At 42.0% G+C, this 14035-nt stretch overlaps 2 protein-coding genes across 2 annotated transcripts; one reads left to right on the forward strand and one right to left on the reverse strand.

Moving 5' to 3' along the window:
• Nucleotides 1-70: 70 nt before the first annotated feature.
• On the reverse strand, nt 71-2459 carry coa3b (cytochrome C oxidase assembly factor 3b). The gene is made up of 2 exons (XM_079519949.1): nt 2141-2459; nt 71-491 (listed from the first exon to the last, which is right to left on the reverse strand). The coding sequence occupies exons 1-2, from the start codon at nt 2316-2318 to the stop codon at nt 385-387; spliced, it is 285 nt and encodes a 94-aa protein (XP_079376075.1). The 5' UTR covers nt 2319-2459; the 3' UTR covers nt 71-384.
• A 2968-nt stretch (nt 2460-5427) lies between these two features.
• LOC306936274 (cytosolic phospholipase A2 gamma-like) lies at nt 5428-7233 on the forward strand (the record flags this gene model as incomplete). The annotated part of the gene is made up of 1 exon (XM_079519762.1): nt 5428-7233. The coding sequence occupies one exon, from the start codon at nt 5428-5430 to the stop codon at nt 7231-7233; it is 1806 nt and encodes a 601-aa protein (XP_079375888.1).
• Nucleotides 7234-14035: the final 6802 nt, after the last annotated feature.

Consider the following 14035-nt stretch of genomic DNA (forward strand, 5'->3'; position numbering starts at 1 on the left):
CTTCGAACCAATGCTCCGTCGGATCATAGTATGCCTCCCGCTGTGACGTAGGTCAAGAGGTGCCACAGAAGACTTTGATAATATTTGTATTTTTACATATTTACACACCGCAATATGACATAAATGTAAGGTTCTATAAAGTAACAACAATGAAAACAAAGATCTTTGTGAACCACTGCTGTAAGGGACCTCCATAGCTGAGTGTATACTAATGGAACCAAACTACAGTCTCAAGAGTTATGGAGGTCCTTGACATTAAAACAAATAAATGAAAAGGTTTGAAACACTGCTTCTAGGAGTTGGCCCCGGTCCGAGGGCCCCGCATGATGTGAATTCTTCTAGGAGTTGGCCCCGGTCCGAGGGCCCGGCATGATGTGAATTATTCTAGGAGTTGGCCCCGGTCCGAGGGCCCTGCATTCTGTGAATTCTCGCCTCGTCATCAATCTCGTCCAAGACCCTCTCTTGTTTGACCGACAAGATGGTGTAACTGACTGGAGAACTGCTGTTAAGTATAAATAACAACAACAATCACGTTCTATGTAGATCGGCTATTATCATTTAAAAAATCACACCCGTGTGAACTGAGTGGTGTAAGGTTTTATATAGCATGATCAGCTGTGGTCTGACGTAATGTCTGACGTAATGAAATAAGGTAAGGTATTATGTAGCCTGATCAGCTCTGATCTGACGTAATGAAATCACACCTGGATGTGATTTCACAACTGGCTTTTTTTGTGCAGAGAAAATGACCACGGTTGCTACGGTCATCCAGTTCACCCGGGTGTGATTTAATTACGTCAGAAATTATTTTGAACATAGCAACCATGGTCATTTTTTTATGCACACAAACGCCAGTTGTAGGAGTGGTTTACACCACTCAAAAAAGTTTAGGAAAAATATATTTTAAAATAAAATAAAATGTCTACATTTCAATACAGCAATGCATTATTACAGCAAAATAAATATGCTTTGCAATGTGTCATTTTTAAATAAGTATCGTTTCTTTTAAAGCATGTTCTTTTGAATACAGAAATGCTCAGGTACTTAAGTTCCCAAAGTATGGTCTGGGGACCCCCACCTGCTTTAACTCAACTACAATTGGACAGAACAACTTTCACTTGTAGCAGAGTAATATTTAGACCAAGGAGTAGCCTATCTAAGCACTTTCATACACAATACATCCCACTAACTTATAAACAGTACAATAGCGCCCTCCTCTGGACTGGTGCAACTCGATTGATTGATTGATTGAAAAATGTATTAACAGTTTGCACTTTGCAGAATTACAGTACATTTCAAGCACAAACTCAATACAAACTACAAAGGCTGTTAACTGTGAGTGGACGACCCAATTAAGCATTACACTTGTTTCCAATAGGGTCCACAATGTTCAATTCATCAAAAACATTTAGAGACGTACAAATAGACACTTCTATATAGACAAAGGACAGAACAGGAATTCATCATTCATCATTCATCGACAGTCAACTACTGTTGACTACATAACATGGTAGACACAAATAAAGAAAGAGGAAACATGAGGGAGTATTTAACAACTCCAATTACCTTTATCTAAGTTTTAAAAGGTAGGCTACTTATTCTACTTATTGGTTCATTTTGTTTAATTTCCTAATTAAACACAGTCATTATATTGTATTTATCCATAACATCTGTGTGGCATGTTTTGTTTATAAGGTTGTTGATGTGTCCGATATTCCATACATCACATAAAAAGTTGCATTCTAATTATTTAGCAGCCCAAATCAGTAATTAACTGCTGGTTCACTCCACTATTCCATGAGATCCACAGACAGAGACAGATCACAACATTCCATTCCATCATAACCTCTGGTTTCTATTTCGACTTAACCCGTGTGATCCGGTCTAAACACGCCTTACTGCATCCGGTAATTCGAGGCACACATAATATGCACGTATCGTTTCCGTATCCGCTCTGGAGCCAAACCGGATCAGCAAACTTGCTGTGTACATGACATCAGTAAACATGCTGTGTACATGACGGTTTGACATTCACAGTCAGCAACACTAATATAAAAGTAGACACACGCCAACGTCCTTAAAATGAGCACATAATCACACCTATCAATCCATTGTTGTTATGACATGTATAAAAGGATACAGATTCCGACCGCAAACGCTCCGATGGCCAGTCCGGTCCAAAGGTTGCGTCTGCGGACCTTCTCCATGTTCTGCTTCCAGTAAATGGTCTCCTCTCTGCGGCGGTGCAGCTGCCTCTGGGCGGCCGTGAGGGGAGCTGCCTGGCCCCCCTGTACCGGAGCCTGCTGCTGGTCCGCCATGTCACAAGATTCTAGAAATGTAACTGTTAAACGGTCACGGTAAACGGTCACCGTTGTTGTTATCTTCAGCTCAGCAGTGCTCCAACTGCGGCAGCGTCTAGCTAGCAAATATTAGAGAAGTGTCTAGTGAACAAGGATAAGGGATGCAAGGATAAGACTTCCGGTGGCCGACCTCTTCAGAATTGTGGAAAGCCTGGTGAGGCGAGGTTACTTCAGAATAAAAGTAACCTCTAGACTACTGTCCAGAGTAGGCCTAAACAAAAACGATCAATTCAAATTATTCAAATTATGTAAATGAATAAATTGCAGTTATGGCACTGTTCACTGGAGTGCATACTGCATAGTAGTACATTTATTTTGCCATAGACGTTTCATAAAGTATTTAAAGACTCAGATTGTGACAGAACAAATATTTGGAAAAAAGAAAAACAACAAAAAAGTGTTGTAGGCCTAAGCCCTAAGGTCTACTCTGCCCTTTTTTTCTTCTAATTATTTGTTCGGCTCAAAAAATTGTGCTTGTTGGATGGAAATGAAGCTCCACCCATGCGGCAGAATGCCGCAGGGGCAAGCTTTTCCGGGATTCTGGCCGACGCGGCATTCTGCCGCATGGGTGGAGCTTAATTTCCATCCACCAGCTGTCTAAAAACCCGGAAGAGACGCCTGCTACGAACGGCGCTTTTGGCCGCGCATGGAAGTCCAGGTGTGCTTACACCCAGAGATGGTGTAAGCACACCTGGGACTTCCATGCGCCAGCTTGTGGATGGAAATTAAGCTCCACCCACAGATGAAGCTCCAGTCGGACAGATTCCCGGAAAAGCTTGCCCCCGCAGCATTCTGCCGCGTGGGTGGAGCTTAATTTCCATCCACCAGCTGTCTAAAAGGCCACGAGCGGCTTTTGGCCACACATGGAAGCTCAAGTGTGCCTGCGCTGAGAGAGAGAGAGAGAGAGAAAGAGAGAGAGAGAGACTGTAACAGTACGTTTTAACAGGGGGCGAGCATCGCTTGAATTTCATTGGCTATCGCCCAATCACCCACTATCGCCGGGCGACGTCACCCAAAGATGAATTATTTGTATCTTTTCGGCCGACGTTCCCCCGCCCACTTTTCGACCATCGCCTGTTCGCCTGCTATCGCCTTCATCGCAAGTAGCTGCCGGATCCCATTGACAAATAATGCACTGTCGCCCGCTGTTAAAACATACTGTAAGAGAAATATGGACTACAGACCCGTTTAGATCCAGTAGCATAGCATTCAATGGAAACATAATTTATAAAAACGCATATCATGGAAATTGACACTGCTGAAACACTGCTCTGAAGTTTCTGAACCAATCAGAGCGTCGCATCCCTTCAGGCGATGGGACGGTAGCTAGGGACGGTAGCTATGCTATACGCAGGGCGCATGGAGTGCATGTGTTTGTCAGATAGTCGGCCAGCTGTAACAGTTTACACACACACACACACACACACACACACACACACACACACACACACACACACACACACACAGCAGTCATGATCATGATTAGGATAATATTTTCATCTACTTTTGTTTTCTACCCCAGGAGAATGGAAGGCTAATATGTAACTGAGGCAGATATGATGATATGCTTTTTGGTTTTCTTTTTCTCTTCCAAGAAAATGGGGAATCAGAAGGTGGATGAGAAAATTGTTGATCAAATATTTTTTATTTTATTTTATTTTATTTATATATCTTTGTCCTGTAATGTCATTCATGTCGAATGTCATGTTTTTATGTTCTGTGTGGACCCCAGGAAGATTAGCTGCTGCTATGCACCAGCTAATGGGGATCCTAATAAAACTCTAAACTCTAAAGTGGCTTATTTCTACCCTATAATGTTTTCAGATACATATTTTAGCGTGATGATTAAGTTGAAACTGAGTAATACACTGTCTGGATGGTATCTTGAATGGGAATAAAAACGGAGGATTTCTGTAATCAGTAGCAGCTGTGTTGGACGGATGCGCGTGAGCTTCATTTTTATTGGCTTTTATCGATGTGGGCCTCGACACCGTCGACACGTCATCACGCAGTATGTTTTAAATTACTTTCAGGAAGTAATTAAAATTAGATTTGTATGGACTTTTGATATAAAAATACACAAAAATGAAAATCTACCCATTTTTTACATTCATTGTTATGCTCATAATATAAGCATAACAATGAATGTCAAAATTTGGTAAACTTTCACATTTTCACACTTTTGTGAAAAACATATTTTTCATTTCACAGGAGCAGTTCCTATTGAGTGAAAGATTCTCTATTTATGAAATAAATACGTTAAGGTGTTTTTATTGTTTTATTTTAGTTGCAGAGGGCAAGTATAATGTATTAAGGCATATTTGTCTTGAAGGGTAAAGTTTGGTCTAAATATTGTAAGATTTTATTCAACTAAATCTACAGTTTATTTTGTTAAATCAAGTAATTAAGCATACTTTTGGCGGGACTTGATGGCGTCGTAATGCCTGAATCCCTTCTATTGTGGAGAGTAACACCCAGTTAGTTAGTTTTTATTTAGTTTCCTTCAGTAAAAAAAATCACACGTGTGAAGTGAGGGGCACTCTTATCATCGTACATCATCATGATGTAAAACTAAGCTGATTTGTATCCATTCATTGTCAATGGGAATTTAGTTTTCATGTCATTGTTCAAACTATGACAAAATTCTCCATTCATTGTCAAAAGAAATGTAATGTTTGTGTAGGACGAAATTCTACACTAATAGCTGGATATAGGAGGGATAGCGCCCCTAATAGGAATTTAATGTTTGTGTAGGACGAAAATGTACACTAATAGCGGAATATAGGAGGTGCTAGCGCCCAAAAAAGGTAGTCGACAAACATTTTTCGTCATAGTTCTTTAGTTGATATAATTAACATTGATTGGATTGAGCACTTTGTCCACCACTACCAAATATGGAGTCATACGTCAGACTACTGCTGGCAGCTTCACGATTGTCGATCTATATAATAAGGAAATAAGTCAGTCAGTCCGTCAGTCAGTCAGTCAGTCAGTCGGTCAGTCAATAAATCAAACAATCAATCAACCAATCAATCAACCAACCAACTAACCACATCAAGCCCACATAATGCAGAATGGGAATGGGGTCATTTTGGGCTCCGGAGGTCCAGGAGGAGAGGCATTTTCCCCAGGACAAGCTGCAGGAGGTCGAGGAGAAGAAGAAGACGTGTTTTCCCCAGAACAAAATGGAGGACTTGGTATCAACAAGGACGAGAGAATGTTTGTATATAAACGACTTAAAAGAGCTAAAGACTGTTTGGCAGAGAACGGTATTGAGTGCCATGAATTTGTCCCAAGAATAGCTCTGATAGGGTCAGGAGGTGGGAAGAGAGCCACGGTAGCGTTTTTGGCAGCGCTTGAAGCTTTTGGGGAAAGCAATCTCCTCGACTCTATCTTATATCTGAGCGGTGTATCTGGCTCCACATGGTGCATGGCATCGTTGTACCATGATGGTCGTGATTGGTGCTCCGACCAGACGGCTGTGACGAAAGAGATCATTGACAGGCTTGGTGGCAAAAAACTGTCCTGGGCCAAATGTGGAGAAAGACTGAAGGAATATTATAAACAAGCAGACCACTACAATTTGACACATTTCTGGTCTGCGATTGCTGTTACCACGTGGATAAAAGACCTGGACACAACTCTTCTTTCAAAGCAGACGGATGTGAACGGCAGGGTCCCATATCCCATATATACGGTCATCGACAAGAATTGCAAGCAGCAGCTAGAAGGAAGTGCCTTAAAGGGCCCCTGGTTTGAACTGACAGCGCATGAGGCACGCTACTCGCTCTTCGGGCCCCCTGCTCAGCAGAAAGAGTTTGGGAGTATGTTTAAGAACGGTTTAATTGTAAAGCAAATGCCAGAGATGGACATGCTGTACATCCAAGGCATGTGTGGGAGTGCTCTGGCCGATGCCCAGTTACTGTGGAGATTATTAAAAGAAGGAATTAAAGAGTGGCTTCCCGGCCAATCACGTCCCAGTTGGCGTCTAGCCCTAGAGACGCTCGTCGACATTAACAGCCTGGCCTCGGAAGGCAAAGATTATTCTCGCCATGTCCAAAGAATGAACGAGTTGCTTGCGGGCAAACTGGACAAGAGTAGAAAGTGCTTGATTTTAGATCCAAAGTTTACCAAGGCGGAACTCGAGGATTACACTCTGGTCTTCTGCGAATGTTTTTCCGACTGGTACGAGAGTGACCGCGATAGTGGTGAGAGCGACGTCGTTCGTGTCGATGCGTGGATCTGGGCCAAGATATTGGCGAGCACCTTGAAGTGCGTGAAGACCTGGAAGTGGGGAACCACATACAACTTCCTTCACGGCAGGAGTAAGGAAGATAACACCAGTGTACAGGAAGTAGTCCCCAGCCTCCTGACGACAGAAACACGGGACTACATTGACGCTGGCCTGCTATTAAATTCCCCGTATTTTTCCGTGCTGAGAGAAGACAGAAAGGTTGACCTCGTCATTTCTCTGGACTTCAGTGACGGGGACCCCATGATGACAGTTGAAGAAGCTAAAAAAATGGCCATGGAGATGAAAATACCTTTCCCTGATTTCCCTGTTAAAATAACTTCTGAAGACCGATCAAAGCCGAAGGACTTTTATGCATTTCAAGGAGACCGCAAAATACCGACAGTGATCCACATGCCCCTATTCAACAAGGTCAACTGTGACAAGGATATTGAGGTGTGGAGAGAGAAATACAAGACTATCCGGGCTACCTTTGATCGGTACAATCCCGAAATGATCGAGGATCTGAAGCAAAAATCCAAGGAGAATGTGCAAAAAAACAAGGACAGGCTGTTGGATGAGATCAAAGAAATCATAAGACTCCGTCAGAATCAACTTCGGTTCACTGGTTTACACATGTAAAGAAGTGGGTGGAATGTGTTTTTGTCCTAGTGAAAATAACTTCTGATCCTCCGGGCTGCCCACAGTACAATGCAACAGAGTGCCAGGCAATGTGCCAATGACTACTTGCAGAATACAGAATGCAGCTGACATGGGCAACATCAAGGGCATGTACGAGGGAATCAAGCAGGCACTGGGAACAACACAGAATAAAACCGCCCCTCTAAAGTCTGCCACAGGTGTGGTAATCATGGACCGGGCACAACTGATGAAGCGATGGGTAGAACACTATTCCGCTTGATATGCCAAGGACAACATAAGAAGAGGCTATAAATAACATTCAAAGCTTGCCTGTGCTGGAGGAGCTCGATAGTCAACCAACAACTAAGTAAATTATGCTTTAACGGTTAAACCTAACCTTATTCTTAAACTTAACCCAGTAAAACTATGCCTAACCCTAAAGTTATTTCTAACCTTATTCTCAGTAAAACAAAATAAAGAATACAAGAACCCGGCACCGAGCGGTCGGCGCGAGGTCAGCTGCAAAAAATGAGGGCGAGATGGATTAGGGGCAACCGTACCTGATACCGTCTATTCAGCCACACTCAACACTGCACCAAAAGCAAAAGTACCCCTATCGAGAGCACAATACATTTTTTCATACATTTTCCTCCACTGTCTGAGGGGGGTCCTGAAAAAATATTTGCAGGCTGAGGGGGGGTCAAGGAAAAAAATAAAAATTAAATCACAGCTACAGAGCGTCGCTGTTGAGATGTATTCAAAATGATCATTACTTGCCTGGATATAAATATATCATTGTCATTGTATGTATATTTATATATACTTTTATACTGAAACCGGATGCCGGATGTGTCAATTGTGTTGACGTGTATATAATGACGTGAAATAAACACACTCGCTATCTCAGCCATGGTCTAAGAAGCAAAGGCATATCTGCTCTCTGAGTCTCTTTATTTCTCCTCCGTCATGTTTCCGGCTAGCTCTGAGGTGTTGTTTGTTTGACGCTATACACGCTAGCTTTGTTCAACAGGTCATGGAGCCCAGTGGTAGAAACAACAACAGCCAATGGAGCCGAATTCGTTTTGACGGAGATGAAAGGAACTTTGAATTATGGTTGGTAAAATTTCTCGGTTACCTCCGGCTGAAAGGGCTGAAAGACACTATACAGCCGAGGTGAAAGCCATTGAGGACGCCGAGAAGAATGAAAACGCATATGCTGAACTGGTTCAAGTGCTCGATGATACAAGTTTGTCGTTGGTTATGCGTGAGGCAGCGGATGACGGAAGAAAGGCGTTACAGATTCTGAAAGATCACTATGCGGGCAAGGGGAAACCGAGGGTGATCAGTTTGTACACAGAGCTGACGTCGCTCCGGAAAACTGCAGATGAAACAATGACAGACTATATTATACGAGCAGAAATAGCTATCACGGCACTGAGGAATGCGGAAGAGACTTTGAGTGATGGCTTGCTAACAGCTATGGTTCTGAAGGGGCTGCCAGAATCTTATAAGCCATTTTCCATCCACATCGCACAAAGTGACGACAGGATCACCTTCGCCGACTTTAAGTCCAAACTGAGGAGTTACGAGATCACTGAAAGGTTCAGTAGCAGTTCCGGGGATGACAGCGTGATGAGAGTAAGAAGCAAGGACAACGACGTGAGACTGTCCTGTTATAACTGCGGCCAGAGGGGGCACAAATCGTTTGAGTGCGGAGATGCTGCTGGTCAGAAAGAACAGAGACAGTGGTGCAGTCTTTGCAGAAGTCCAACACATAACGACACCAACTGCAGACGAAGAAGACGGAAAGACAACGTCAATTTGACGCAGGATGAAGAGGAGCACACGTTCGCCTTCAAGGTGGGCCAGGTGAACCGCGACTCGGACGGCGCCGGGAGACCGAAGCAGAGACTTTGTCGGAGTAATACTCTGAGCAGAGGGCTGATGGTCGACACCGGGGCTACGTCACATATTGTGACCGACGTGAAGAAGTTCCGAAACTTCGATGAGAATTTCGAGCCACGGAGGAATGTTCTGGAGATGGCTGATGGAGTGAGGGACTCTGGCTTAGCGCTGAAGAGAGGTACTGTAGTGTTTAACCTGAGAGATACCAAGGGTCGAGAGGTGGAAACGATGCTGAAGGGGGCGCTGTATGTTCCATCCTTTCCCCAAGACATTTTCTCAGTCAACGCAGCAACATCAAATGGAGCCACATTCATCTTCAAAGAGGGACAGAACAAGTTCATCCAGAGAGACGGCACGACATTCGACATTAAGGTACATGTTTTATGTAAACACCGTTGATGAGAGTATTGATGTTGATGAATGTCATGGGTGTTATGACATCAAGACGTGGCATGAGATTCTGGGACATTGCAACTACGAAGATGTGTTAAAATTGCAGAATGTAACTGACGGTATGGAAATTAAAGGCAAGGTTGATATTTCCAAGTTGTCATGTGATGTGTGTATAGAAGGTAAATTTGCTCAGAGCCGAAATAGAGAACCAGACCAAAGAGCTAAAGCAGCACTAGAACTTGTACACACTGATTTATCTGGACCAATTGATCCAACGGCTAAAGATGGATTCAAATATGCTTTAGCATTTACTGACGACTATTCAGGAGCTACTTTTGTTTATTTCTTGAAATCTAAGAGTGACACAGTCCAAGCTACAGAGAAGTACATTGCCGATGTTTCACCTTATGGGAAAATTAAGTGTATTCGTTCGGATAATGGTACTGAGTATACTTCTGGTCACTTTCAGGCATTGTTAAGCGGAAATTCCATTAGACATGAGACCTCAGCTCCTTACTCACCCCATCAGAATGGGACAGCTGAACGAAATTGGCGAACGCTGTTTGAGATGGCCAGATGTATGCTGATTGAGTGCAAATTACCAAGGGAATTGTGGACATATGCGGTAATGACGGCTGCTGTTATTCGAAATAGATGTTTCAATAAGCGTGTAGGACAGACCCCATATTACATGCTGACAGGAAAGAGGCCAAACCTTTCAAGAATGAGAACTTTTGGGTCCCCATGCTATGCATATAAACAAAATAAGAAAAAGTTGGATTCACGATGTGAAAAAAATATATTTGTAGGTTATGATAAAAATAGCCCAGCCTATTTAGTGTTTTATCCCGACACTGGGAAGGTAACTAAGCACAGATTGGTAAAGGTAATTCAAAGGAATGTCATTGAGGTTCAGACCCAAACAGATTGGGATGATGATTGCAGTGGGGGAAGGACTGTAAACCACCTCCCTGAAGATAGGGAAACTAACGAGACACAAGAACAAGAGGTTGTGGTTGAAATGAGTGATTTGGCAAATGTTCAGGCAGGTGAAGATGACCAAACCAGTGAGACACAGGAACAAGAAGCAGGGGAGATGGATGATTTGGTCAGTGCTCAGGCAGGTGACAGTGGCCAGAGTGCAACATATCCCAGAAGAAAAGTGAAACCACCTCAGTATTTAAAGGATTATGAGTGTCAAGTAAAATCTGATGACCTAGATGACATAACCTTTGATTATTGTTATAGAGTCATTTGTGATGTGCCACACACAGTAAAGCAGGCAATTGAATCACTAAAGGAAAATGACACGTTTACCCTGACTAAACTGCCAGAAGGCAAAGAAGTAGTGGGGGGTAGATGGGTGTATGCTTTAAAAACAAATGCAGATGAATCTAAACAATTCAAGGCACGTTATGTAGCCAAAGGTTTCAATCAAAAACCAGGTGTGGATTATGAAGAAACTTTCTCACCAACAGCAAACCAGACTAGTGTAAGGGTACTAATGCAAAAGGCAGCACAAGAGAATATGATCTTACATCAAATGGACGTCAAAACGGCCTATTTGCATGCACCAATAGATTTTGAGATTTACATGAGACAACCAGAGGGATATGAAGTTACATCTGAGAATGGGGACATGCTGGTGTGTAAACTAAATAAATCTTTGTATGGTTTAAAACAATCGGGGAGAAATTGGAACAAGATGTTGCATGATTTTTTAACTAAAAATCAATTTATTCAGAACCCAGTTGATTATTGTGTTTACACAAGGGAAATGAAGGATCAAAAGGTATTCATTTTATTTTGGGTCGATGATATAATAATTGCAGTGATGACAATGTGATGATTGATGTCAAAGAGATGCTTACAGCAAAATTCAGAATGAAAGACTTAGGCAAATTGAAACATTTCATTGGTATTGATTTTGAACAAGGTGAACATTGTGTGACTATGTCACAAAGGAAATATGTTGACAAAATATTGACTAGATTTGACATGCAGGACTGCAAGCCAAGAACAACACCCTGTGAGGCAAAACTGAACTACACTGACAGCAGTGAGTCATTGGGGGATGTGAGAAGATACAGGGAAGTTGTGGGTAGTCTAATATACTTGACTACTTGTACCAGGCCAGATCTGAGTTTTGTAGTGGGAAAACTTTCACAATATTTTTCTAAACCAACAGAAGAGCAGTGGATCACAGTGAAACATGTGCTGAGATATCTGAAGGGAACCAGGGAAAAATCCTTATGCTATAGGAAATGTGAGGAACTAGGGTTGATAGCATATAGTGATGCAAACTGGGCAGAAGATGCGAGTGACAGACGTAGCACTAGCGGTTATTGTGTCAGCCTAAACCCAGAGGGCCCTTTGATTTCATGGAGGTCTAAAAAGCAATACACTAGTAGCACTTTCAACTTGTGAAGCTGAGTACATGGCTTTAGCGGCAACTCTACAAGAGTGTTTGTATTTGATTCAATTGTTACAATGTATTGATGGATTTCATTACATGCAGCCAAAGATTTACGAGGACAATCAAGGTACAATAGCGTTAGCTAAAAATCCTGTACAGAGACAGAGGTCAAAACATATTGACATAAGATACCACTTTGTAAGATCAACTGTCAATGATGGTAAAGTGATTCTCGAGTATTGTCCAACTGAACAAATGGTTGCCGATGTTATGACAAAACCAGCCAAACAGTTTCAATTGAAGAATTTTGAGGGTTTCATGTTTGGAAAGTAACATACAGTCCAAAGTTTTTTTTTCTCCTTCAAGGGTTCTTTGTTTTTTTTGTTTGGTTATTTATTTTTATGTGTACCAATTCACGATCAAGTGGGGGTGTTGAGATGTATTAAAAATGATCATTAATTGCCTGTGTATAAATATATCATTGTCATTGTATGTATATTTATATATACTTTTATACTGAAACCGGATGCCGGATGTGTCAATTGTGTTGACGTGTATATAATGACGTGAAATAAACACACTCGCTATCTCAGCCATGGTCTAAGAAGCAAAGGCATATCTGCTCTCTGAGTCTCTTTATTTCTCCTCCGTCATGTTTCCGGCTAGCTCTGAGTTGTGGTTTGTTTGACGCTATACACGCTAGCTTTGTTCAACAGTCGCATCCCTTCAGGCGATGGGATGGTAGCTAGGGACGGTAGCTATGCTATACGCAGGGTGCATGGAGTGCATGTGTTTGTTTACAAGTCAGATAGTCGTCCAGCTGTAACAGTTTACTGTTAAGTGGCTTATTTCTACCCTATAATGTTTTCAGATACATATTTTAACGTGATAATAAAGTTGAAACCGAGTAATACACTGTCTGGATGGTATCTTGAATGGGAATAAAAACAGAGGATTTCTGTAATCAGTAGCAGCTGTTTTGGACGGATGCGCGTGAGCTTCATTTTTATTGGCTTTTATCGATGTGAGCCTCGACACGTCATTACTTTCAGGAAGTAATTAAAATTAGATCTTTATGGACTTTTGATATAAAAATACACAAAAATTCTATTTTGGAGAGTAACACCCAGTTAGTTAGTTTTAATCATCATAGCTTAGTTTTTATTTAGTTTCCTTCAGTAAAAAAATCACACGTGTGAAGTGAGGGGCACTCTTATCATCGTACATCATCATGATGTAAAACTAAGCTGATTTGTATCCATTCATTGTCAATGGGAATTTAGTTTTCATGTCATTGTTCAAACTATGACAAAATTCTCCATTCATTGTCAAAAGAAATGTAATGTTTGTGTAGGACGAAATTCTACACTAATAGCTGGATATAGGAGGGATAGCGCCCCTAATAGGAATTTAATGTTTGTGTAGGACGAAAATGTACACTAATAGTGGAATATAGGAGGTGCTAGAGCCCAAAAAAGGTAGTCGACAAACATTTTTCGTCATAGTTCTTTAGTTGATATAATTACCATTGATTGGATTGAGTACTTTGTCCACCACTACCAAATATGGAGTCATACGTCAGACTACTGCTGGCAGCTTCACGATTGTCGATCTATATAATAAGGAAATAAATCAGTCAGTCCGTCAGTCAGTCAGTCAGTCGGTCAGTCAATAAATCAAACAATCAATCAACCAACCAACTAACCACATCAAGCCCACGTAATGCAGAACGGGAATGGGGTCATTTTGGGCTCTGGAGGTCAAGGAGGAGAGGCATTTTCCCCAGGACAAGCTGCAGGAGGTCGAGGAGAAGAAGAAGACGCGTTTTCCCCAGAACAAACTGGAGGACTCAACAAGGACGAGAGAATGTATGTAGATAAACGACTTAAAAGAGCTAAAGACTGTTTGGCAGAGAACGGTATTGAGTGCCATGAATTTGTCCCAAGAATAGCTCTGATAGGGTCAGGAGGTGGGAAGAGAGCCACGGTAGCGTTTTTGGCAGCGCTTGAAGCTTTTGGGGAAAGCAATCTCCTCGACTCTATCTTATATCTGAGCGGTGTATCTGGCTCCACATGGTGCATGGCATCG

The sequence above is a fragment of the Electrona antarctica genome (genome assembly GCF_951216825.1).
Source record: "Electrona antarctica genome assembly, chromosome: 14".
In the NCBI taxonomy this organism is placed as follows: Eukaryota; Metazoa; Chordata; class Actinopteri; order Myctophiformes; family Myctophidae; genus Electrona; species Electrona antarctica.

Bases quoted from the DNA above. Each gene is read 5' to 3' on its own strand.
- coa3b (XM_079519949.1), bottom strand. From the start codon at position 2,318: ATGGCGGACCAGCAGCAGGCTCCGGTACAGGGGGGCCAGGCAGCTCCC. The intron at 492-2,140 runs GTATCCTTTTAT...GCAGTTCTCCAG, and splicing joins AGCGTTTGCGGTCGGAATCT to TCAGTTACACCATCTTGTCG.